This window comes from Catharus ustulatus, chromosome 13, assembly GCF_009819885.2.
Source record: "Catharus ustulatus isolate bCatUst1 chromosome 13, bCatUst1.pri.v2, whole genome shotgun sequence".
Lineage (NCBI taxonomy): Eukaryota > Metazoa > Chordata > Aves > Passeriformes > Turdidae > Catharus > Catharus ustulatus.
Window position 1 is genome coordinate 14418167 of NC_046233.1, and position 27728 is coordinate 14445894.

Consider the following 27728-nt stretch of genomic DNA (forward strand, 5'->3'; position numbering starts at 1 on the left):
CTGAGCCTCAGAAGATGTCTTGGATATTGTCACAAATGGAGTTGAGATAGGCAAAGATTAATAGACAGCTGCTGTATTATGCAATTCTGGTCAAAATTTAGGGTATGGAGACCCTCTGTGAACACTCAAAGGGGCAGCTGCTCATTCTGTGCTTGTACAAGGTGGATGTTTGAGAACCCTTGTGTCTAGCAATGAATACACCAGTGCTGCCTCAAACAACAGAGAAAATCAGGAGTGCAATGTAGAGGCTGGAAAGATGCAATTCACTGTTAGTTAAGGAAGAGTTTGAGTTTACCTGCTGCTGCATTAGGTGAAGTGGCAAAGCTGTGCGATGGTGAAAATTAGGAGAGAGTGGGATGTCGTCCTGGCTGCCTTGTCGGCGGAGGCATTCAAAGTTAAAGGAAGATCGTCTGTGTGCTACAGGAAAACCATAATTCATTAGAAAAACAAAATATTTTTCCTCAAAGTCTGTTATTTCCAGAATTCCAGGATGGGAGAACTATGATGCAAATAAAAACAGATCTGCCAGTATGAAACAAGTTGTGCTGATAGAAGCAAGCGGCTGGTTATAAGATAAAGGACAGATTAACCACATAAGCAAAAGCAACCCAAGGTAGAAACCACAGAAGCAACTTAACAGGACAGAATTGGAAGCAGCTGTTTCAGAAAACAGCTGTCTGGCACAGATACTCAACTGTAGTTTTGCCATAAACTGCTGTGACTTTCTTCTTTCCTCCCCATGGCTTCAAGCTCTTGATTCTAATACACCAGATTTCCCAAAGGAAATATAACATATCCAGCTCTTTGGAAGGAATATGCAACATGTAAAACCATATCCAAGTCAACTCAGGTTGTCGATTCCTGATGTTTATTCTGTTTCTTAGGACAGCTATCATCCCCACCATGGTCTCTGCTGTTATGACAACTTTCATGACAGAAAAGTAAAAGTAGAAATCTGAACTTAATCAAGATGTTTGGCCGATGTGGAGATGCTTCAGCTTATCTTGTTGAAACCCTGCAGAATGATGGGAAGCACGTGGGTACCTTTATTCCCCTGTGCCAGGCACAGAAAGCCTGGATGCTGAACTGCAGCTGGAATCCAGCTCCACCCTCGCAGCTGCAAGCTCTGGAGTGGGACACTGGAGAGAACCTGGCTGTACCAAGTTAAGTGCATGGAGTTATGGCACCCCACAGATATCATCAGACACTTCATGCTGGATAATAACAATCAAAGAGCCACTGAACTAAAATAGGCACCTACACAAGGTAATTCTGTCCAACTAAAGCAAATTTTATCTCTCTCCCTTGTCTCTGTGGCAAATCCAAATACAGGAATGCAAGTCTTAGCTCCTGATCCCAATATGCTAAATGTCCCAATACCAAAATGTATATTAAGCAACCCAAAAAGTCCCTTCATCCCAAACAAGGCACTTCTTTGCACATGCTTCTCTGCAGAGAGGAGGCTGAAAGAAAATCTCAGTCGTTCCTCAGCACACTTCTGGAAGCTGCTCAAATACTGTGGTGATGAATTTGGTATAGAAACATCCAGGAAGCTTGACACAGAGCTCAATTTACTGACTGCAGTACTCAGCCAAGGCACTGGGTGTTATGTTCACTTGGACTGAATCAGATGCTAGCAGGAACTGTTTAGTGCAATGCTGCATGTCCCTTTATTTTTTTTTTAATTTTTTTTTTAATGTCAGACAATCAAGGCTTCTTCCCCAGGCCAAACAGCTCATAAACTAGTTACAAATAATAGATTTGAGATTCTTTTAAAATCTGCTCAGATACTGAGCTGCTAAATCTCTCAACTCTTTTCCTGAATATTACATAAATGGCTGTAACAGGACACTGATTGCTCTCATAACATTATTGGTGAAAACCAAGGACTTCCTAAATTACCCTTATGCAACTTTCATCAGAACTAGGTCCTCTTATCCTAGGATATCAAATCTAGTTTCCTGCAGATGAGATAAAAAGCATAACATCCTCTTAAATAAATGACTGCCAAATACTGTCATTAAAACTTTATCTCCAAGACTGCAGTTAGAGGAAACCTTCAACCCTCCACTCGAAACACTTTCATGGGCAGACCCAGGACAATTTTTATATGAAAGTTTTTCTCCTTCCATCTGTGGAATGGATATACAAAGCATCTATTTCTTTGGCTTAAAATTCCTCTGCTATCAGAAAAGCTTGCAGAAAGATGTACAGAGGTCTCCTTTCACAGTCTCTCCTCCATCTGATGCATTTCCCTTATTTTCCTTCTGCTACTGGAAGACACACAGCAGCTTTCTGTACCTTCACTATTGTTCAGCTGAGTTATTTACCCTCTGTGGTGCACGACTCATTCTGCCCCGTGCCCCTTCAGGGCAGAAAGCCAAACAGCAGAGAGCATTGCCAGTCTTGTCTTAAGGAGCTGAGTGCCTCAGGTGTGGATCCAGTGCTGGCAGTATTGCTAGAGAATGCTACTTTTGTTATAGAAAAATATATTTTGCTGCTGCCTTTTACCACAGTTTTCTGTAGCTTTAAACAGTCTGAGACTGTACCTCAGATATAAAATTATCTCAATACACTTGAGACAAGAAAAAGCCTTAAAAAGAGGTTGGTTTTGCACTTCTAGTTTCACCCCAAGTACTTCCTCTCTGTGAAGTGTCAGAGGTCAAAGACCAAACCCAGGAATGCTGAGTCTGTGCCTAGTTTCACCAGAGGATTAGCACTGCTAATCTCTGCAGTATGGCCTGGAACACGCAAAAACCGAATTGCAAGATAAGAAGCATGACATCTTGTAGAAATGCAGATAAGGCAATATTGTTCTTGAGATAAGGAAAAACCAAAGGATAGATATAAGGAAGAGAAGAAATGAAAATTAAAGAAAATTAAAGGAAAAAACATCTGCTGGAAATGTCAATTCTACTTTGAAACATCTCCCTCAGAAGGAACAGAATTTTAAGCATTGTTCCTGAAATAGCAGAATAAAGTACCAATGTCAATCTGAAATAAGATGCTTAAAATCCAAGTTTTTTAAAAAAGCCTTTTTAAAGTGGAATCTGTCTGAATGCATTTTGCTTATTTCAGATTTGCAAACAAATTGTCCTTAATGTACTTACGTGGTGGTGTTGGAGGTAGCAGCCGTCTCCTTGGAGATCTTTTTGTATCATAACAGATCTGTGAATCATCTTCCTCAAAAAAGCCATGTGGGTGATGGTAACCTTTTGGTCTCTCAAAATCTGAGTCATGGCAGTGATATCTACAGTGGTAATCATATCTATGCCTGCATTAAAAAACAGTAAAGAAAATAGTCTTTCAGTGAGTTTTTGTAAAGAGTCACAAAATTAGTTTCCTTCTAAAAGATTTTCAAGTCTACTCTTTCTCCAGCAAGATAATTAAACACTGCATTCTATAATTGCACAACTCAGATTTAAAATCCAGTTTCTGCAGGATTTTGAGAAAGGGTATATATTTTTGTACTAGTACATTTACACAATCAATTCTAAGGTTAAATTTTTAATCATATTGTACTTTCAATGAATGTACTCTTAACAGTACAGGCAAAAATGTAAGATCTCAGTCACACACTGCTTAAAAAAACAAAATAAAATAAACACTCTCCTCAACTCCTGCCATGTTCTCTTGAGAACCATTGGTAAGGTGCCGGAGCATAGAAGCTCAGAATGCATTTAAGCCTCTTATATTCTGGATATTCTCATGTTTAAAATCAGATCTTGGAAGGGTGTTACTTGATGCTATCATACAAAAAAATTATTGACCTGAGAATTTAGACAATTTAGCTTTCATGCAAATCTCAGTTTTTATGCAAACCAACAGGATGCAGATTAGGGTGCTGATCTGGCCAGAGTTCAGCTGGTGACTGTACTGCATACAGCAGGAGAAGGAGGAAGAATAAAGCATGCCTGGCACTTGAGCATATGCACCCATGGATCCACAATAAAATGACAATGAATTCATCTACTTCAGGGCTGTACTTGAAAATTTTAAAAAATGGACAGAAATGGAGATTATTTTTGAGATTCTACTGAATGTATTCAGTAGAAGGGAAACATTCCATCTTTGAAATACTCTTCTTTCCTACTGATCATTTCCCATTTCAGCAGTTGTGGAGTATTAAGTTCATTAGAGAATTTGCAGCGTGAGTGTACTTAGCGAAGTCTTTACATCTATGTACTTAAAATACTGAAATATTTTTGCATACCATATTTTTAACAAATATTTTAATTTAACAACATTTTATTTAACAAACATCCTCACCTGTTTCCTGACAACATACTGTCATCTTCATAATATTCTTCTCCACTGTAATAGTCCTGCTCTGCCAAATAATGATCATCATTGCAATAGTCTTGGACCTCGTGTTCTTCCCGGCGAATGGTGGGTCGGCGCCCCTCACCAGAGTCAGATCTGAAAGCAGCAACCAAACAGCACTTCTTTTTCTCTTTACATCAATTATACATTGTTAATTTTATAACCAGTTCTTTTAATGTGCTTCAAAGAGGAAAAGAAAAAGACAAGCACTAACAACTCTCTAGTTCAGCACAAGGTGTTACAGCAGTGCAGAGCAGGGCAGTTCAGAACATAAATGATCTATCTGTTTCTTAAAGATGGCCTTTCTTTATTTCCTTGTGGTTCAACAGGAAAACAATAAAAGGATGCTCAGTGAAATCAAATACATTCAAGACATTTTTACATGATACACATTGTCATTTGGAAAAACACGGCCTCTCCCCAATGCCTGAAGTTTGCCAAATGGCTCAAATATTAAGAAATTCTCACTGAAGTATTCAAAAGGAAATCTGAAATGCAAATCTAGACATTAATATCATCACTGAGCATCCATTTACCAATTCACTTCAATTAAAACAATAGATTCTGTATTTTTAAAAATGTCTTAGAAAATATTCTAAGGAAATTCCAGGAAAGCTTTTGGGTCCCCTATAAAAGGGACTGTACACATTAACAATTATCAAAGCTAACACCAGTGGTTTTTCCAGTCTTGGCAAGTCAATTTTTAACAAGGGCTACAATCAGCTGTGATCTTTAGCCTATTGAAAACAGCAGAAACCTGCCTGGACTTTTAAAAGGGCTTGAACAATTTTGAACTTTACCAAAAGTTTGTCTTTTCAGAATAGACAGTAAAAAAATTGACTTAAAAATTGTTATTTAAGTTACCGAGCATATGCATTGTTATACAGTTAGTTTTAAAAAGAAACATGAAAGAATAAGAAAAAAAAAAAAGAAGAAAAACTCCCTATCCTCTTCAATTATATCAGAACAACATCAACTCACCTAATATATGTTTCATAGTAGCGCGTTCTATCCAGGTAGGCCATGAAAATGAGAAAAATAATTTAAGAACAAGTCATTTAGAGAAATTCTTTGGTGATTACAATGTCTGAGCTGTAACTAATGATTTCACTTTAAAGAAAACTGCTGCTTTCAAACCCTAACAAAGCTTCATGCATTTCCCATTCATCAGAGCCAGATTCTAAATACAGCTCATCCATCAGCAGGCAACAGAAATTAAGATTCAAATTAATTTCACTTAGCTCCAGTTTCCTATATTTATAAATCTATTTACAAACAAAGCCATATTTAAGTTTACCTCCTACTGCTGGGCCTCCTACGCTTCTCGTGCTCAGTCCTGGAGTGCGAACGGAAACTGTTCTCAGCTCTGTGCTCACGATTCCCAAAACTTGTGTGCTTCCCGTGGACTTTGGACACGTTGGCATTATTGAGATTGGCATTGGTTGAGTTTGGGACGTGCTTCCCTAGCGAGTTGTGATGGTGGTGGTTGTGGTACACAGAGTTTCCTGCCTGGTGATAGATGTTTTTCTCGGTGTCGCTGGCAGAGGGGATTGAAGGCCGCTGGACGTGTAAGGGACGGTGCGTGGTGTTGATTTGCTGAAATGAATCCCGTCTGTCACTGCTAATGTGGTTTATGTGGTTGCCAAAGAGGGCACCATTCCTCTGTTTTAGGGGAAGAGAAAGAAAAAATTATATCAGATACCTGAACAGAACATACTCTTGACAGTGACAACGTATTTTTCTCTCCTACATGCATAGAAAAGTAGCAATTCAAGTAACCTGTGATTTTTCTTTCTAATTTTATGATGCTTCAGATGGGATCTCCTGAAGTGACAGAGATGTGATTGTGGTGATGACAATATTGTATTTCAGAGTCAAATCAACAGTATGCTGTGATCATTATTCTTTTCCACACAACTAAAAGTGACATATCCAGCTTTCTCCACATTTTATTAGGCAGGAGAAACCTAGATTCCCAAACATGAACATGCACCAGCTTCCTCACAAAGAGACGTGTTTGCTTCATTTTTGGGAAGGCTTTGGTGGAGTTCTCTCCTGCTGTCCCAGAGCATGGGTTTGCAGCAGGTGTCACTCAGACAGGATGGAGTGCCATGCAACAGCTTGCAAGCAAATCCCAGGAAGGGAACATTCAGCTCCAGTGCTCCCATTCTTTCTTCTCACAGAGGTACAAGAAAGAGGAGTTTCTGTTTGTCAGCCCTGGGAGTGTAATGGATGGTGGAAGAGAGGATGAGGTGCTAAGTAATGACTGTGACATGCAGCTCTCTTGGACACCTGACCCAGGTTAGGGAGCCTCCCTGTCTAGCCAGGTCTGGGTCCTGGATGACAGCAGTCTGAGTTGCAGCTCAATCTAGAGAAGACAGGAGGTAATGATGGTTGGCAGAGAAATGCATCTACTGGTGGCAGCTGAGGCACTGTCTCCAGTACCACATCCTCCTTTTTGCAAAGGACAGTAGCAGCTATGGGGCTGCTGCAGGAATTCCTGCAGAAGCATGATTTTACACCTGCTTCTTCTGAAATGCTGGGGAAAAAATAAGTTTTCTTGCTGGCTGACAAATGGTTTGCAGACTGCCTCTGGTTATAACACCAAATTTTCGTGTTCACCATTTAGGACTAAAGAGCATAAAGAGGAAACCTAATCTTTTTTCTGATTGATTCTTATTGATATCCCTCATGGGATTGGAAATGACATTTATAATTAGTTGACCTCTATGTAACCCCATGCGTTCATTTTAAAATACATGGCTCCATGTTTTTGGGGGTTTGCTTGCATAGACTTTCATTCTCTTCTTCCTATCTACCTGTGCAGAGGTTAAAACCAATCTCAATCTTGCCACTATCAAAATTTGAGAAGGCAAGGTTCATACCTTTTGATAGGATTTGCTTAAGAAAAAATAAGAATTAATGAGAAAGAATTAGGGGCAGGAGAATCACCCTGCAGGAACTGCTTCCTAAATTTATGAAGAAATGCAAGTGTCCTGATACTACCATTTTTTAATATATTTATACATAAAATATACTTATTTACAAAATATTTATTTTTTCTAATTTGAGGGGTTTAAAAGTATTACTATTATTATATCATTTCATATTCAAGGATAAGGTCATTCTTTACTCTCATATTATACAGAAAACAATTCACATGGTTGTGTTCTGACATTACTTTATATACTTCTTCCTCCTCCTCTGGATTGTTTTCCTCTGGTTCATCATCTTGCAAGTCACAGGATATAGCTCGGCGTATTTCTGGGCCGATATCATGAAGTGTCCTTAGTCCTGCCTAAATCAATGACAATACCATAATACATTAGGAATGCAAATCCTTCTTCTCTCTTTAATTACAGGTGTTAAATTTATTTTAAAGGACAATTAACAGGTTTTGTATCCTGACACCCATAGAGGATGCATCCTGCTGTAAGTTCCTTTACTGGTATTAATAAAAGGTTTATATATTCCAGTACCACCCTGGTAGTACTGAGGTGATCCTGTCTTTATTAGCACAGTGTAGGTACTGACTAAAACACCACTGGTTTATGGACTCCTATAGAAGAAAAATCAATCTTATTAAAAGGTATAAGCAATCAGCAAGAAATACAATAAAATGCATTTCAATGAGATGTATATTTAATGTTCAAAACATGTTTGCAGCCTGTGTCAACAAAGGAAACACAAGGAGATCTTTGCTATAGCAACAGCAATTTTAGCAGAGCTCAGATGGAAAAGAAAGCAGTGAAATAATTCCAGCTCATCTGCACTGCACATATGATTTGCAGATATTCGGTTTAAAGCTTTAGCTCAGGACAGAAAACCATTGAGGTACAGCAGCAGCAGAGGATCAGTGAACATTGGTTCATATTCCTCTCAAGTTTGCTACCACAAGGAACATTCAGGAAGAGGGATAGTGCTGGAACTGTCCAGGACAGATCTGCACATCGGGGAGGAGAGAGATGAGATGTCATACCCCACGCCAAGAGCTCAGTGCTTTGTACGGACCTTACTTCAAAAAGGAGATTTTTCCTGATTTAACTCTGGTTGTTATGGCCCAAAGCAAGAAACACAATCTCAGTATTTCCCAGCAACTTCTTTTATCTCCTCAGGTCCAGAAGAAATGCAAGATTTGTTTAAAGATGTGTTTAAAGCTTTACTACCACTACACCTACACTACTAAAAATCTTGCACAGCACTTTGCTCAGCTTTTGATTACGATCTAAAAACCTGATTTATTATTTTTCAGCACTTTTGAAGGATATGTGAGGGCTGTCCCAGCACTACATTGGCACTGCATGCTCCTTGCCCTGGGGTAGCACAGGGATGTGGAGAGAACTTTGTGTGTTTCAGAGCTGCAGAAGGAGCTGAGACACCCTGGAGGACCCCAAATGTGGCTTGGTCTCATTCATGCTCTTTCCTCACACATTCCTAGGAGCACACTCAAAAACTTCTGCTCAAAGCAGGAACAGCTGCTTTGCTGAGGAGAAAAATGGCATTTATGCAGTGTGGGCAATCAGAACCTGGAAAGGGACAAACCAAAAACTTTGAACCTTAATGGTACAGATTTACTACAGGCTCCACTTCAGGTTTCACTCACCCCAGTATTTCCCTTCCTGAAAAAGGTGCTTGACTAATCACATTATCTACATCTATTTGGCAATTCAATTTCCTTCCTCAGGGATGAACTTTGAGAGTCATGCTATAATTGAACAAGGCTCTAAAAATCATTTACTAGTGAGTTAATATACAATACTCATTTCATGAATACATTGGGCTTTCACCCACTTCTTATGCTAATTGCATAATCAAAACCTCAGCAATGTTGCTAATGTCATCATTTTGAAAGGTGCTAAAGGGAAGCAAAATTAACACTTTAAAGTGGAAAAGCAGAAGCTTCTATTTATTTAGCAGAGACAAAGGCAGTATTTATTTACTAGAGGACTGCTATTATAATTTGATTATTTGGCTATTAGCTAGAAGAGCCACTTGCATTTCATACTCACTGCCTGCTGACTTTAGAGCAAAGAGGACTAAAAAGAACAAAAAAAACCTCAACTGGCACTTTAACATGAAAATAAACAGAATATAATCTGAAAACTGCTAAAATAAGGAAATTAGCATCCAGGAAAAAACCTGAATACACCTCCAATACAGCACTGAGACACAGCAAAGTCTTGATTGTCCAGAGTTATTCATGCTCAAGGGGACATCTCTCAGCTCTGGCTGAGTTGCTGCTCCACAGCTGCACTAAAGCTCTGAGTTTTCAGCCAGCCCAGGCTGCCTTCGAGCTGAGCCCTTCTGTGAACACAGCACTGTCAGCAGCACCAGACAAAATTTAACTCCGACAAAATCTACTAGCTCATCCTCCCATCTGCCAAATTGGGACAAAGCCCCACAAATATACGCCTGGAACTGAGAAAAGCCACGTGTTTGACAGCAACACACTGAATAGTAATTTAATTTTGATTACATTTCCAAGTGCCTTCTGGCTTACTTCTTGGTGAATTACCCCTCCTTTACTCAAGAGAAAGCAGGCAGCCTTTATCATCTCATCTCATCTCTCTCCAGTTATACTCATTTCCAAGTAACAGACCTCTTGCAGTCAGCAGTGGAAGAAACCTAGATCACCACATGCAAAGGTAAATGTTTGTTACACTAGGCCCAGCAGATTTATTCACTCACAGCCAGCATTGGAGTTCTCAAGCAACACCAGTCTGCAGGATTGAAATATTCCTCAATTTATTTGCCCTAATGAATTACCTACAACAATTTCGTGAACTCTCTCCTTAAAATGAGTGCTCCCACTTACTGTCTCATTTTACCTGCTGCAATCCAACAGCATTCTAAGAAATATAAGAAACATTTTATGATGGGCAGCACCACATAATGATACAAATGCTCATGCTGAGCCTTTACTGATAAGACAATTCTTCATTAGATCAGTCAGCTACCACTAAAGTGGGACTGACATAAAAACAAAGGAATTGGTACTTTTATGTCAGTAGGAAAATCCCTTCTTTGAACCACACTGAGTGTCTTCCATGAAGACTGAAGAGGTTGCATGGACTGATCAAATATTTGACTTTACCTTCAAGTGCTTCAAAACCAAAGATCTCTTAAACAAAAGAGCACACACAGGAATATCAAACCAGCCTTCCCCACATCCCTTCTTTAGCTTACAGGGAAGAAGGGTCCTTCAGACACACACTCCCTACACAACACTGCACATTTCAGTCTACCCAGCAAGAGCCCTGGTGACAACATAACTCACAAGAGAGCAGTGGGAGCACTCCATGTGCTCCATTCGTGAGGTTCTAAAAAGTTCTACATTTAAATCAGAGATAAAAACAAAAGCTGAGCAGATGGAGCTTTTCACAAAAGAGAGCCTGGATGGTGAATTGTCTACCCTTGCCAGAGGTGTGCTTGTTTAGTTTTCACTAAGACTGCTAAAGTTTTAGGAGGTGGTTATTACCCTGTGTAGAACTTCTTAAGACTTTTATTCCATAAAGAGATTCAAGATGTGCCACATACCTGAAGCATTATGTTATAATGACTTCTAAATAAAGTCAAATTTGAGTGTTATACAGGAATTACTTCCTCACAGTCCTTGACCATGGCTCTAACTCTGTTCTACAGATTTCACTAGGAGTTTGCAAAAGAAGTTATTTTTTGTTAGGATATATGGTTTATCCAAAATTTAATTTTTGGTTCCTTCCTTGCTTCATCTTTTTTCCTTCTAGGTGAAAGACGAGAAGCATCAGTCCAAAGGTTATTTTGCAAAGCAGTGACACACAGAGTGCTGAACAACATAATTACATGAGAAACCCAAGCATGTCTTTAATTAGGCTTTCCCCTAAATGCCCAGAATGACTTCAGATGAACATGGTAATTCTGTGCAGCTGTGCTCTGGAGGCACAACAGCACCTGCAATGTTTTCTGGATCCACAAGGCACTGATACACCAGTGCTGGGTCCTAAACAGCATCTCCAGAGACAATGACTGATGTCCCTGTCTCTGACACACCACTGAGATGATAGAGATGTGTTTTCAAAAGCAGAAATAACAGAAATGTAGGAGAAAAGATATGTGACCAAAAACTGTACCCCTAGACAGGTTATTTGAGATATGCCTTAAGAGGCTTGAAAGGCACCTCACACCAAAACATTGAAACATTTGGAAGTTAAACATGTAAACATTTTGAAAAGACTACTTTTAACAAATGCCAAACAGATTTTAAATCAACTTCCCAAATCTACAGTATGCATAAAAGAGTAACACCATCTTAAATATATGTCTTATATTAAGAAATCTGTGTATAATGCAAGACTCCAGTCATGACTTTCAGAAAAAATTTCAAATGTTTATAAATACTGGCACTACAAAAAATCATTTTCCCTGTTCCTAAACTCAGTCCACAGCCATTTTAAGGTATGGTCCAACCTACATATAGATGCAGTTTAAGTTTAGTTCAAGGAGAGCAAACACAATACCCTTATTTAAACAATATCATTGTCACCTACACTATTTCCAGTCAGTAAAATACCCAGTGGTCCCTCTTTTGAGACATCTTAGAGTGATACCAGGAACTCGAATACAATGGCAAGCTTTACTTCACAGATTTTAGAACAATTATATATATTGATGTATATTACTATATAAACTCACTAGAACTAGAAAAATGGCACAAACATTAATTCTAAATCCTTAGGTTTTCAGAATCTCACAATCCTGAAAGCCTATGACTCTAAAAACATTCCTGTAAACTATTAGGTTTATAGGTAAAGAACATGTTTTTACTGTTTGCTTATTTTACAGCAAAAAAAACCTACAAAAAGTAAAAAACCTCAGAGCTACACTGACACTTTTAAACAAAAATAAACTGAGGTTAATATGAACAGAATACAATGACAGAACTACTTTAAAAGGAAATAAGCATGCAGAAAAATAGCTGAATAACCTACACTATAGCAGTGGACATAAGAGACATAGTAGTCAAGCCTTGATTGCCCAGAGTTCTCCATCCTGGCTCCCAGTGCTGAGCTGCAGCTGCACAAGAGCTCTGAGCTCTCAGCCAGCCCAGGCTACCAGAGCTGAGCCCTTCTGTGAGCACCACATGAACATGGGAGCACAATTAAATGGAACTTGAGCAGCAAATTAACCCCTCAGCTGACGCCTACCAGAGGGTTTGGCTTGTTCTTTTTTCTGTTATCATTCACAGAAGGGTTAATGCATTTGCAGAGAGAAAAAAGCATAATTAGGTTTGATCTGAAACACGTTTCCAAAATCAGGCTCAGGTCAATAAATCAGTGCTTTTATGTGCCTGGGATGTGAAAGAAAATATCTTTTAACTTTTGTATGTATTAACAAAGAGGGCTACACATAAATAAATATGAAATACAGATAAGTTACATAGTTTACAGTAGGTGTTTTCCATAGGAAAAATAGTGTAGAATTAGTTAATTCCCTGTCTGTGCTAGATGAAAGTAATTTAAATTGTTCATGCTTCACTTAACAGCTATTTTACAGCAATGTGACCACTGTTTGGCTCAATATAAGTTTCCATCATTATACAAAGGCATCTCTTTCTGACCCAGAAAACATATTTGTTGTCACTGCATGAGTATCAGTCAAGCACAAGAAAGGCAATGGAAACCATTCTTGTTGGTGGCCCCAGAGCGTGTGAACACCACAGAAATGGCACAAACAGCTGATTCCAACTGGCCACCCATCCTTTCAGAGCCTCTTGCTCTCCTGCCTTCATAAGGGTGTGAATTCCCCTGGGTCTGCAGAAGACAAACTGGGGGGTTCCAAGGGATGTTGTTATTGCAGCTCTGAAGATGGTTTTGGTGACAATAGGCAAGGTCAAACAAGCTGCTGCTGGTTGTCATTTGAAGTGTCCTTTTCTGAGTGAGCAGAAATTTGAAAGTTCATGGCAGAAAGGCTTCCTTGAATTAACAGCATGAGCAGATAGAAAATCATTCCCTCTTCACTTCCCAGGCTGCTGCCTCCTCTTTGACACGTACCCAGACAGCAGCCTGGGTTGGGCTAACAGCAAAAGCTACACCCTTGAGGAAAGTCTGAGCTCTGCAGAATAAAAATCACCCCCAGTGAAGTTACTGTGAGTAAGAAGAGGAATTCCTCCCTGCTGCATGCTCTGGCATACCAAAGCAAATCTAGTTCTGCAGGGAGCTCTGCTCTAATTTTCTAACTCAACCCAAACCTCCATTGTTTCTTCTCTTGCACCAGACACATCTCAAATCCAGTGTCAGCTGCTTCCTTTATTGGGTTGGGTGGAGGTTCTGGCCCCTAAACATGAGGGGGCTGCCAGGGACATTCTTGGGACACAGTTCACAAGTTTTGGGTTCATATAACCAAACAAAACTCAGGCAAAGGATGCAAATTTCAGTTTCATGTGTTAAAAAGCCTAAGTCTTAATGACAAAAAACCCTATTCTGTATATTCTAGAGTTCATTCATCCTGGAATTAAATGCTCTGGGTGTCTCTCTGAAGATAACATCTTCTAAGAACTGTTTTTACACATGCTCCTTGGTCACTCTGCCTTCCTGAGCCTACAGACTGGATCTTTAGCTAGGTAATGTGGCTTCCAAGGGAAGATTTATTCCCACACCTGGTGAAACAGAACTTATTTCAACAACTACTGTAGGCCTCCAGAAAGCCTCACTGGATTTTCTGAGCTCACAGAGTTTTACTCTGTTACCAATTCTCTTCAGATACCTAAAGACAGTGTGGATGGTTCCCTGTCTTTCATACTACACTTTTTCTGGAAGTGCTTTTCTTGCTGAAAACATGACTTTTTAGGACTTTGAACTCTAGTTGTAATATTGTGGAGATTTTTTTTTGCAGTTTTGTCTTGCATGTAGAAGTTCTTAAATTATTCCACATCATTTTTCTGTCTGTTAGTACAAGTCATTCTATCAGACAGCAGCATAAGAAGTACATGTTTTTAAAAGTTTTAGCTAAAAGCAAGGCATTCAATTTAATATCCTAGGTTACAACTAAAGGAATAGTTGAAACCAAAAAAAAGGTAATTCCCTTAGAAAAACAGGGTCTTAGGCCATTTGGTAGTTACAGGGTTTCCCTTCAGTATCTTCAAAAGTACTGAATGAAGTAATTGTAAAAAACCCAGCCTCCTGAGCACCAGGAATAAAAGAGGGCAAAGAAATTATCTGTTTTAGAAAAGATTGTTTCAGTCTCATAGAACAGGGAAAATGGTTACATCCTTTTTTTTTTTTTTTTTCCCCAACAGTTATCCTCTGAATTAAAAACAAAGGATTCTGCCACAAGGAGCCTTCTGTCTCAGAGGAGCTGTTTACTCCCTGAAGGCAGGGAAGTGTGACATGGCCAGCTGTGAGTATCAGCAGGATTATAAAGGTTAGGAAGGGACTGTAAATCTTGATAGCAGGTTGTTTTCTTCCTCTCTTGCAAGAGATAGGAGATAGGAAAGCCAGGCTAGATAATGCAGGGTTTATTAGATCCTTAGGAACCATGTTCACTGATTAACTAGTTCATTCATCCCCAGAGAAAGTCACAGGTATCAGCAAAAGTACAAGAGCATTTATGCCTCATATGACTTTTAACACAAATTGGAACAGGTGATGTTACTTTTATCTGCTGGTTTACTTAAGGATTTTACAGCTCTCCAAGGACTGAAATAATATTTTCATAGTTACAAGGTTTTCATGGATCATCTAACAAAATTTCTGAAGTTGAGACACAAGCTGGGTCATATACCCATGAATTATGCTGCCAAAAATGGTTGATAAGAGCAAAGGCTTTTGAAAACTTTGAAGTTTTACAAGCATTTAAGCTTTGGACAAAGCCTGGAACAAAGAAGCTGAAAATTGTGACACCAAATTTTTATACATTGTAAGGCCAAAAAGATTCTCTGTGATCATCTGTACTAAACCCCCTATAGCACATCCCACAGGACTATTCTTAGGGTCATTGATCACAAAAAATCAATTCCTTGTTGGAGTAGAATATCTCTTTTAGCAAGATATCCAGCTCTGTTTTAAAGCTGTATCCTCATTTAAGTAATTATTCTAACAAACACAGCATTACAACTTTGAATTTGACATGCTGTAGCTTCCAGTTTAAAATTATATTATTCATGTATATGCTGGACTGGGCTTTTTTTTTTCCCAACCACAGGTTTCAGGTCTCTTTGAAACAGTATTTCCATTTTTATTTGGTCAATCAAATTGAGTTCCTACTGATTTGTTAGAAAGACAAAAGCAGAAAAGAGGAAGGTGGGGAAAGAGAAAGCAATAATCTTCCCATTTACTGGCCTGGCTCATTTTAATACCATGGGAGCATTGTTTTAATCAGAAAAAAAGTTCCATGCCTCAAATCCCATAGGCCTTTGCAGATTTCTAGTAGAGATGCATGGTCTTCTTTTTTTTAATTGAAAAATATTTGCTTAAGAAGAGAGGAAGAGCTGAGTCTTTCCGTTTTTCTTGCCCTCTTTGTCATTGAACAGGAAGCAGAATCTGCTAATAAACAAGAGAGCAGACTCACATTTGAGAACTCTGGTTCTCTCTGCATTGCTATCTGTGCAACTTCAAAAACACAAGTGGAAACCTGTAATACTGAGGCTCAAAACCAACTTATGCTCAAATGCTTCTGCAGTGAAGAAGTCTGAAAAGTCCTTCCTGAAAATCCAGCATCTTTCACTGCCCTCTGAACTGTTCACAGCCTTTTTATCAGTTCCATTATCAATAATTTTCTCTTCTTCCTTGTACACAAATACAGTTCATGCAGCCCTGGCACAAATACACAGTAAGGCTTGAGGTGAATCTTTCCCTGCTTGCTGCATCTCTTGTGCTTGTGGTGATTTGGAACACAATGGGAGTCAGACCTGCCAGCAGAGACATTCTTAGGAAATGGGAATTAAACAAATTATCCACTTAGCACAGCAAAGTTCGTTTTGCTAAACTGAAGTACAAACCAACAGGGTTTTAACAAACAGTATCTGAATCAAGTTAACATAGTTCTCTTTTAGAAAGGGATTTTCAAAACATATTCCTAAATTTTGGCATCAGAATAAAAATCTCTCAGAAACAAATATATTTATAGTTTGTAGCAAACTGCTAATCATTAATTGAAATTCACAAAGTCCCAATCCAATAAAAACAGTGCAGTGTATGATGTCTGGAATTATTTGAGAACAGCTTTCCATTTGCCTGTTTCAAAGTTCATTCTACAAAGGTACCAGTGGAAAGAAGTTGTCAGAATTTGCTCTTTAGATCACATGTACTCTATGGACTGCTTGCTGCAGGCCTGTTGAGAGACAGAAGGCCAAATCTATTGTCCTGGTTTCCATGTGATAGCTTGTTTTAAAAGATAGACAGAAATGTGTGACATTAATGCAGTATGTTAATACTTCCTATTAAAGAAATTAATGGATGCAAAATTCAGAATTTGCAAATAATAAAATAGGAAGATACTTCACCATATCATAAGTGGAAAAGAAAAAGAAAAATGAGAATTAAGAAAAATGATACTGTATAAAAACCATTTCACTGAGAGATAATGCACAGTAGGAAGTTCCCTGAGAATTAGCTTTTAGGTATGCAAGAAATTGAACAGTTAACGCAAAACAAAGAACATAAATTATAGAGCTTTATTTATCCAATATCCAATCAGTAACTTTAGACTGTGATTTATCTGCTAGGCTTGCTAAGAAACTTCATAACTATTGCTACTGTTTGAGTAATCCATAGAGAATAAGTTTTTGCACTTACCTTGTTATAGACAGAATAGCAGGATTAGCTTTTACTTTTCTGATGAATAAGGGCCAAAAGTTCCCAGCTAAATAAAATCCTGGCAGCATTGCACAATCATCAACATTCATCTACCTGCTATTACAAGTAAGCTCACAAAAAGGTTAGTTAAAAACATAAAAAAATCACCTGCAGAGCAATCGTGGAGTTCTTCGCAGGATATTTCCCCACCAGTCCTTGTTCTTTGCGTTTCTTGAATTTCCTAAAGTAGTCCTGTATCAGGAAGGTGGCATAGAACTTCCCCACGGTTACCTCATCATCTAAATGAACAGACCAGACAGATCTCTCCCAAGTCAGCACATTTATCAATAGCCTGCACACTCACATCTGATTTGGGGGGAAATGGGTGCAACAGGTACTATATGCTGCCAGCTTACAACAATGGAGCCTGTAAGGGGCTCAAAAGCAATGTTACAGCAAGCAGGTTTGGTTCAGTCAGTTAAGTGAACTCATCCTAATAAAAGAGAAAATACAATACTTTACCAAGACTCATAGTCTTCTAAGTAAGTTTCTACCAAAACCATAAATATGGTTTTATATACGTAGAAGCTGAAGTACTGGCTTTAGTTACTTGGAATAAATAGATTAAATAAAATCTACTATGTCTCAAATACACTGATGTTCATAAGAGTGACTCTGCCTTTTTTTGTCACTGCTGAAGTAAATTTTCTTGTCAGTGTATGTATTGTGTCAGTCCTGCCATACTGAAAGGAATAAAAATAACTTCCATCAGTGAATTTAGTGTAGTTCAAACAATAGGCAAACAGCCAGGGCAGTAAAATGTAGCATTTTTACAGAGTCACTGTTGTGAACAAAATCCAAATCAGAAAGTTTCCAAAGGCAGGTGCCTTGTGAGGACACCAAAATCACCTGCTCATGGCAGGTTGAGAATGAAGGGGGCTGGTTATGAGTCCATTGAATCATTCAGCTGGGCAAGTTTGATCTCAGTGACTAATGCTTGCCAGAAAACTAGAAATAGTTTTCTATTCAAAAACATTGCTTTTGTTGTCACACACTTTTTTCCCCTAGAGTTATCTGTCATGAAGTTCCATTTCCCTTCCTGCTGTACTGTTCAATCTCCCCATGTTGTTCAGTATCCAGAGGTAGATTTTGGCAACAGGATTTCAGGCTCCTGCTGCTCATAAAGAGGGGCTGGTGTGGTTTAGGGCATCAACTGTTATTCTGTCCAGTCATGACTTGACTGAGCATGAAAATCTAACAAGCCCAGACATATTTTAATACATCTCTGTTAGAAATTATAGGGGTTTTTTAAAGGATTAAAGGATTAAAGGAGAGTGTCCATGTATCTTATCAATAATATGTGAAAATGTATCTCACTAAGGACAGTATTTGTAGTACTATTTTTACCTCTAATTTAAATTGACTTTCTTCTTTTAGTGACCTGCTCTCATCAAAGAGGGTGAGGAATCCATTTCATGGACAATACTTTTTAAATCCATTTTTACCTCTCTGATAAAATTTATCTCAAAATGAAACCTCTACCATGCAAAATCAGCTCCTCTCATTTTACTGTCTGAAATAGGCTGTATGCATGGGAACAAACAAAACAGGCTTTAACTACAATGAAAATGCACCCAGTATTTCTTCTCTCAGCAGTTTGTCTTTAAATATATTGAAACAAAAATAGTTATAACAATTGCTTCAGAAGATAGCGGTTGGGAGACTAGTCTGTTGCAGGAAATATCTTAGCATAGTAAAGAGCCTGCTCTGCCAAACTCTGACAACTCCTCAAGGGTCAGAGTTCCTGCTAGGAAAGAAGGAACCAGCAGGAAATACCAGGAACAGCTCACAAGAAAAGCTCACCAGCCTATGGATTCCATCTCAGCAATAAAAAGCTTTTCACTGACTCCATGAATCTGACTAATAAACTTATTGTGAACATTCGCTTTGATGTTCCCCTGTAATCTTCCTTTGCAGCTCTTCAGGAGACTAATTGTATTAGGATGAGTCCTCTTACACATCATGTAATATAAACTTGCCTTCCCTAGTTTAGATCTGCAACATGGCTCTGGTTTAACTCCCCAGAGAAGCCTTTCCCCATCCTCCACACTATTTCATTTCAAGTATTTGAACAGCACTTTGAAGGAAGTGAGTTAGCATATGGCTCCCAGAAAGAACAAGCACACAGAAGTGACAGACTCAATAGAACAAACACTGCCCAGAGCAGGTCCCACGTCAGGCTGTGACACTGCACCACACTGACTGTGCCTGAGATGACACCTGTGAAACACCAGGATGCAGAAATGAAGGGCCCTCGTTGATCACTCTGGGCATGCCCCAGTTTTTCATAAGCACAGCAGACAAACACAGTGCCCGTTGGCTGGACTGTGTGTGCCAGTCTGTGTCCCCATGGTGCTGGTGTGTCACAGGCACAGCCAGGCACACTGCAGACACGAGCACACAGCAACTGATGCCTGGCCAAGGGGAGCCAGCCTGGACTCTGTTTTCTGAGTAACACACATATAGCCAGATAGAGACAGGTATAGGAAGGCAGCTAAGCATAACTGATCACAGAACAGACAAATCAAACCACTAATTACAATTAGTGATGGCAATAGGAATAATTTCAAAACGGAGCTCTTGGAAGAGGCAAAAGGTACTAGGCAGGATTAAATGGATTTGCACGTGGAGACTGGGAAATTTAGATATACAGGTGAGTCCTTAGTGAGTTTTATTTCTCTTGCTCTCTAGTCTCATTCATTCCTCAGACATTTATCTGACATTCTGTGTTTTTGCAAAGCAGTTTCACCTTTCTGTACTGAAAATGTGTTGCTAACTATTAACAGTTCCATGAGTTATAATAAGTTATTTAATCAATACCCAAGAATTAACTGTTTCACTCTAGTCATCTATTCATAATCCAAGGGGGGAAAGCCCCCTGCTATATGGATTATTTTCATCAGCTCTTATATAAGTGCCCCTGGAGACATAGCCATGACACACAAAGTATCCAGCATTCAGTAATATCAGCACAAGTAATACTGGAGCAAACTACTATAAATTGCACCTTTCAATAATTTTAAGTGCAAGTGATTTGAACATATTGAGTTTGAATATTTTGCTGATTTATATTGAAAAGAATTTTCCATCTCTTGTAAAATTGTTATCAGCTGTCACTGGTGCTAATTCATAGACAATTTTCCATTGAGTATTAAACATCAAAACTAATTTCTACTGTACACTAAGCTATTTTACACTCTTATGGCATATGAATGTAAAATAGCTGTATTCCTCCTTTTTTCTAGGTGGTTTACAATATTTTCAAATTTCAAGTAAATCATAGCAAAGTCCACAGAGGAACAAGGTAAACTGGAATTGAAAATTCATAAATCTGCAGGACTTCCCAACACTTTCCCATTTATACTGGGTTGCCAAAGCCATCCTATTCGCTACCAATTGAGCACATCCAGGTTTTCAGCCTTCCAGCTACACTGAAGAGCTACATTTGCAGAATAAACATTAGCAATGAATTTTAGTATAGCTGAAAAGAAATACACAGCTTATACTCAGCAATGGAATGAAGCTAAAGTTAAGAGTGAATTACTACGTGAGATTAGTTCCAGGAATGTAATCTGTACAGGTTCTTTGTCAGATTGATTTAGGCAGGCAGAGCTCGCTATTCTGAAGCATGCGTCTCCATTTCAATAAAAATGTAGGGGAATAAAGTTGGCAAGAGGCAACACTAATTCCATGCCACCACCCTAAAACAGAATTGCTTCAGAATATTCGGAAAGACTCATAGTTGAAAGGAACAGAGGCTGCAGAAAAAGCTCAAGCACATAGTTACAACAATAACAAAGCGATTCATCTATGCCATGCAAGCACTTAGGTGTAAGGCTAAAAACAACAGAGTAGAACACAAAAGTTGTTTTAAATGTGCAGTATCAATTCCCCTTTGGAGAGCCAGGTTAGCCAGATTTTTGGCTTCATCCCCACTATTATTTAGGGGCTGCTCCTGGCACAGAGCTGCTGCTGCTGCTCGTGGGTGATGCCAAGAGCAGTGCAGGCAGTGCTCTCCTCCTGGCACTGAGCATCCCCTGCCAGGGGCTGAGTCTGGGCAGTGCTGGGAGCTGCCAGAATGCTGGGAAGGTACAATAAACCACAAGGAACACCAGGGGATTCCAGTCTGAGGACTGGATGTCTGGATAAATGGACCCTTGGCATGAGTGACAGTGAGAGATCCTGCACCTTTAAAACTTGAAAAAGCAAGTAAAAAACAGTCAACCTAAACCTACACTACAGCATATTAATAAAAATGTATATATTGAAAAGGCTAAATATATATATATCAGGATATATATATTTACAAAGAAAGATTGACATGTCATTTTACAGCATGTAAGAACGTTTCATAAATGTGCCTTGTAGTTCTCACAAATATTCAGTGTCATTAGAATTTAGATATTTATTTAAATGGGCCACATTCATATCTCAGTCTTATAGGCATAAAATTGAAGCATTCCATCATCTGTGGAATGGCTTTGGTTTAAACTAGTGTAACTGAGATAATTTAGCTTCTTGTTTTATTAATTTAGCAAAAAAATTAAGCTGGCAATTTTTTTTTCCTCCCAGAAGTATTCAACATATACAAGCAAATAAGCTATAATGTAGCATAGTACAAAACATGGTGTTTTGCTGAATGCATTGAAATGAAGCTAGTTTATTTTGCTGAATGATTTGAAATCAAGACTATACTTAGGTCTAATAAGGTATTTTTTTCAAGCATAACATTTTCCTCTCTCTCTCTAGTTTTGATCCAAGGTTCACTTCTCAGTCCTCTATGTATTGTCTATTGCAATAGGATATAACTGTCTCAATATTTATTTTGCTATAGTTTGTTGTCCATAAATCACATTATGAGTGCAAAATTTAGCAGTTTTATTTCTTTGGTTCCTGGCACTCTAGAAAGACCAACATGCACAGAGACCAGCACATGGCAGAGTTTATCAGACTGACCGCCAGCAGGAGGAACAACTTGGTCAAGTAATTTCATGCTTGTTTTCTTCCATATTTTTTTTATGACTGCTCTAAGTTCTTCATTGGCTTGCTCCAGGTTACCTGTGGCAAGGAAATAACAAAACAGAGGATGGCAATTATGGTTCAGCCAACTGCAGTGAATGATCTTTGGATATTAATCAGCTGTATACAATTAAAGACTGTGACAGAGATCCTTTGGAGCAAACCCATGCTATGTGATGTAGCAGAAAATGCCATAACCAAACAGAAAAAAGGGCATAAGACAGTGAATTCCTGGTGCTTTCAAATCCAGCTCTGGAGCACTGCAGAGGTCAAAGATGACTTCCAGAACTTGGCCTCACTGTCTCACTCCTGCTTAAATTGTCCAGAAAGTGATGACCTTTTCTTTACAAGCCACTTCCTCCTTGAACCAAAGCTGAGCCTTTATTTACTTAATCACAGTAATTACTCAGTGGTACAGGCTTGAAAGTTCAAACAACTGAGCAGTTTTTCATCTCTTGCATTGCTCACACAGCAATGCCTGAGGAGCCTTAATCTAAGTTTGTTTTCGCCAGTGGAATCAAAATTCTCCTGATAACAGCAGGAGAAACAGAACCAAATGCAGTAAATGATGGCAAAAAAATTTTGAAACATTTGTAAAAATAGAAAGATCTTTGAAACATCCCACTGTCTTTAAAAACCTTTCCCTCTTTAATGTAAATGAGATAAATCTATTCAACCCATCAGAACTGGCCTCGACCAGACTGGAATTGTTGCTTTCAAGCGTGCAGAAGTTGCAGTTGCAGCACAGTGGGATCCAAGGCACTGCTAAAAGGTTGTGAGGAAGGAGCACCTTGTTTGGGGCAGGAGGGGAAATTCATTCATTTCTTGCAGTAGAACTCCTTCTATACCAGTGCTGCATTTTTACCAGATGAAAACAGAATAATTTCTGAGGTATCTAGCTCTGGGCCCCACTATTCCTCTACTTCTGTTTTCTAGCAAATCATTCCTAGAAACAGTGAATTCATCCATGAACCAAGAGCAAACCAGATCCAGTGAGACCAGGGCAGCCTACTCACATCCAACAAAAGAAATAAATTGTAGCTTTTCCTCACTGTGCTTTCTGACAAGGGCAGTAAAGGCTTTTCAGTGAAGAACCTTACCTTCTGTTTTTATCTTTAGGGCAGTCCTAACCAAAGCAAATAAAGTAGCATTGAACATGACGGTCCCATCACTGTTTAGTGGCATATTCATGGCTACTAACCTCTGAAAATGAGAAAAGGAAAACAAAGTTTGATGCTGCTTTCTTTGAAAAAAGTCCTGTAATGTTAATTTTTTTAAAGCTGATATATTCAAAGAACAGTATTACTGGGAGGAATATAAATTATGTAAGTTCTTCACAACAAAGTGGAGTTTTCCATCCTAGCTGTGTATAATATGCAGTAATAAAGAACAATATTGCTTCTTTTTGATATTAATCACATGTGTGCTCACACACAAGTTAAAACTGTACAGAAGATTTCTTCAGTTATTTAATGAGCTAGCTTTCAAACACTGAAGCCCAGTTTTTGACAGAGTCACACTGTGCCAGTACAAAGGACAAGAGCAGTTATTTGAGGGCAAGCCCTCCAGGTGCAGCTGTGTCCCAGGTTTCCCAGGGGTTCCTCAGGCTCCATAAAGAACCAGAGCACCAGGTCTGAACTGTCTCAGCCCATTCATTCCTCAGGTAACTTCAGTGATGTTGTGAGTCTCTTATGCCAGCTACACTGACCTGCTGTGAAAAGGACTTTCTTCTTTGGGTCATCCCATCCCTACAGCAGAGCTCTCCTTCTAGAGCAGCACTGCTGTGACCCTGGCTGCCAAAAGCACACAGACTCATCTATCAACCTCTTTTCCTAATGCCCGATTTAGATTTTCTTCTATTCTAGTTTAAAAGCATTACTCAATGAATAATTGATGCTAGCCTATAGATGGATAGAGGTTTGCTTTAAGTATGCCTTGTGACATTGAATTCCAGCCCAGAGGTTTACATGTCAACTTTACCTATTTATAAAACAGATTTACAATTAATCCAAATGACAGTACTGTTGTAACAATCCTTCAATTAACAGGTTTGATCTTATTCCTAATGAAATTGCTAAAATCTCAATATCTGTACTTCTGAAGTTATCAAATCATGCAACAATCATTCAGCTTCTTTGTATTGCTTTTCAACTTTTACATTAAAATACTATAAATTGCACATTTTGCATAACAGATTCTATAACATTTTAAATTCCCATTAAGTTCCTGTCTTCTCATTTGCTGTACACACTGCTACACACTGTTATTCACTCCAGCCTGGTTTATCATCTTGCAGTCAGACAAAATCAGGTGAAACCCACCTTGCAGGCCACTCGGTGAGGGCACAACTTGCCAAAACCAAGTGGTGGCTGAATCCGTCTGAGCAACGTCACCACATCGAGGTGCTTTATCCTCCCCCTAGAACCAACACACACCAGTCAACAAACATCCCAAAAAAGTTCTGGTGCTTTATCCTCCCCCTAGAACCAACACACACCAGTTAACAAACATCCCAAAGAATACATCCTGTTGTGCTTGTATTGTTTTTACCAAACAAATTATATCAGAGAAATGATTTAACTTACTTTGCTTCAGGGTCATATTCTGACCATATTCTCTTGAATTCATCCAAATGATGGGGGCCCAGAATAGACCAGTCACGTGTCAAATAATCAAAATTATCCATAATGACAGCCACAAATAAGTTTATAATCTAAAAAAAAAAAAAGAAAAAAAAAAAAAGAAAAATAAAAAGTAATTCAGAACAATCTTCCTTGATTATTTTGAATTTTTATGACTTCAATATGTAGCAGCTAAAGAACTGAAGTAAATCAATAGTTTTTGGCAAATATCATCAAATACCACTGAAAACATTTGCATTTAACTAACTGGAAGGTTATCAAATAATGACATGACAAGAACATGGCTCTATTTTAGGGTACTCAATGTTTTTGACATAAGCTACAATCCATTTTCTCTTCCTTGATTTACCAGAGCCCACTACATCAAACTGAAGAATGGATCCAATACAGACATTATGACACAGTGTGCATCTCAGGAATAGGATTCAATTTCATGACAATACATTTTGTTAACACAGAAGGTGATACAGAGCAACAGAACACGTTTACATCAGTTCACAGAATTTTGTTGGACCACTCTCCTTTTGCAAGGAAACAATTACTGTGAATAATACAACACAATAGTATCAGTCAGCTTATATCAGGCACCTGCAATGAGGAAAAACATATTTCAATAATTATTTCAGATCAAATAATCCATTTCTGCCACAGATTAGGGTGAAAGGCTATTGTTCACTTCTCATGTGCCACATGTGAGGACACTTGTAAAGGCACAAATCCAAATTCTGCTAAGTTTAAACAAAACAAACAGCATTACTATTCAGTCACAGGAATTGCAGCTCCATTATTAATGAATATTTAATGGTACCATTGAGAAATGCATGACATAACAGCTATGAAAACACTGCTAACTCACTTTCAAATGTGCAGCCAACCACCCTGCACACGTGTGCAATCAGAAGAAAACCTCACACATGGGAATTTGGAATCATAGAATAGTTTGGGTTGGTAAGGACTTCTAAAGGTCACCTACACCAATTCCCTGCAATAAGCAAGGACATCCTCAGCTGGAACAGGCTGCTCAGGGCTCTGTCCAGCCTAACTTGGGATATTCCCAGGGATGGGGGTCATCTACCACCCCTCTGGGCAACTTGTACCAGTGTTTCACCACTCTCACTGGAAAAAATTGGTAGAAAATATAGGAAAAACAGAACATAGCCAAAATATTTTGGATATGGGATCTTCACAGTCTTTCTCTCAACTCGCTGCTCTTCATTCAGAAGAAAGTCAAAATGTCAAATCTCATTGCTGTTAATAAGCACAAGCTGAACTCACCAAAAATGCACAGAGCATGTAAAAACTGATAAAATAAATGATGGCAAAATTGCTTCCACATGTGTACTCTTCCCCAGGATTATAATCGGATTCTGGATCACAGCGCTTTCCAGGCAAACACGCCAGCATGATTTCCTGCCAGGCTTCTCCAGTTGCACACCTTTATAACACCACAAAGAGAAATTCAGCATTATTTGATCAAGATAGATTAAAAATGTATTAATTTGTTGCATTCTGAGAAAATATTGGAAACTGGGCAAGCACGAATGTGAAGGCAGGCTATGAACATTTCACAACAGGAACTAATTAAAGTGCAGAGTAAGTTTTAGAACTGACAAGCATAATCTGACATTGCAGACACATTTTATATGGTAGACTAATGCACTGAGGCTTGCATGTAAAAACTGTAACCCCAAACTGTGATTTACAAGTTAAATACTTATTGCAGTGGAGTTACTGTGTACAAAAGCAGTGTTGTGCATGAAAATCTGTCATAAAATTCCAAAGTACATATTTGTAAAAGATGAACTTTCCTCTGTGGTTGAAGAAATGCCTGTCTCATTTCTACTAATGCATTTTTTCCATAGTTCCATAAAGCCTGTGTACAGTCCCACAATTTAAAAATTTTAAAAGACAATTACATAGTTATGACATCTTTAGCTGTGTTCATTGTCAAAGACTTAGATCTCAGTGGGTGATGCCTTGGTGCCAGATAAGAAATGTCCTGCCAGTTTTTCCAGCCAGGTGAATCTCAGGCAAGAGACTGCCCAAGGTTGTCACCTTCAGAGGTATCCCTGTCCCAAGCACTCTTGGCAAACATTTGCCTCCTTCTTAAATTCTCCAGTGATGGAAATCCCATAATCCTGCCCCACTATGAAGATTTAGCCCACCTTCACCATCAGGAAATTTCTCCTAAGGCTCATCTGGTATTTCCCTTTTCCAAGTTACACCCCCTTGAGCAAATGTAAAGAGCAGTTTAATTCCTTATGTTTGCAGTAACTTTTCATTTCTTCAAATTACCACACAAGTTGCACTGCCAAAGATAGCAGTAGTGGCAGAGTCTTTTGCAGTTTCCCAATGCTCAGACACACTGATATCTGGGCTGAGTGGGTTTGGGCACTGCCTGGAGCCAGCTGCTGCCCAAAGGAGGATTTTCACAAGAGCTGTCACGAGGTTAGGTCTGCATCTCCTCATTAGAACCCTGCTGTGCCAAAGGACACTCAGCCACAAACAGGAGGGGCTTGTTGAGATGAACTGATTCTCACTTGCAAACACATTTTGCACTTTTTGCACAGATCAGTGAAATGGGATGCACTGAGTGAGAATTAAGGTTTACTCACCTGAAGAGAAGAAGCACAGCTTGGGGAAAAGTCTGAAAATTGTTGTTTCTGTTTATTTGATTGTTGTCCCTCATGGCCACTTTTCCAAATACCTACAATAAACCAGAATTTTGGCTCTTGTTCCAGTGACCTGTGCCCTCACAGGCTGTAGGCCTTGCAATCTAAACTTCCTTCAGGATGCATGAAATTTCACAAAAACACTTTCATTACACTTCAGATTTTTCATGATAGTCATATAAGTGAAGTAAATATACCACATATACAAGGGAAAAAAAAAACCAAAAAAACCCAAAAAAACC

General features: G+C 38.8%; 1 protein-coding gene and 1 long non-coding RNA gene across 16 annotated transcripts in view; one reads left to right on the forward strand and one right to left on the reverse strand.

Moving 5' to 3' along the window:
* LOC117002402 overlaps positions 1–27728 on the forward strand; it is a 59667-nt gene that overhangs the window by 6665 nt on the left and 25274 nt on the right. The gene's annotated exons all lie outside the window — the stretch shown is intronic.
* Positions 1–27728, reverse strand: part of CACNA1D (calcium voltage-gated channel subunit alpha1 D) — a 171158-nt gene that overhangs the window by 3826 nt on the left and 139604 nt on the right. For 14 of the 15 annotated variants that reach the window (XM_033071448.1, XM_033071451.1, XM_033071458.1 and 11 more), the window contains 13 exons: positions 27430–27521; positions 26090–26249; positions 24758–24885; positions 24494–24590; positions 23273–23375; positions 22110–22211; positions 17262–17392; positions 7505–7621; positions 5621–5985; positions 5305–5331; positions 4270–4419; positions 3111–3274; positions 296–417 (listed from right to left, as the gene is read on the reverse strand). In XM_033071448.1, the coding sequence (XP_032927339.1) occupies positions 296–417; positions 3111–3274; positions 4270–4419; positions 5305–5331; positions 5621–5985; positions 7505–7621; positions 17262–17392; positions 22110–22211; positions 23273–23375; positions 24494–24590; positions 24758–24885; positions 26090–26249; positions 27430–27521 (1758 nt within the window). The remainder of the gene's footprint in view (positions 1–295; positions 418–3110; positions 3275–4269; positions 4420–5304; positions 5332–5620; positions 5986–7504; positions 7622–17261; positions 17393–22109; positions 22212–23272; positions 23376–24493; positions 24591–24757; positions 24886–26089; positions 26250–27429; positions 27522–27728) is intronic. The other variant, XM_033071454.1, reaches the window with a different exon arrangement.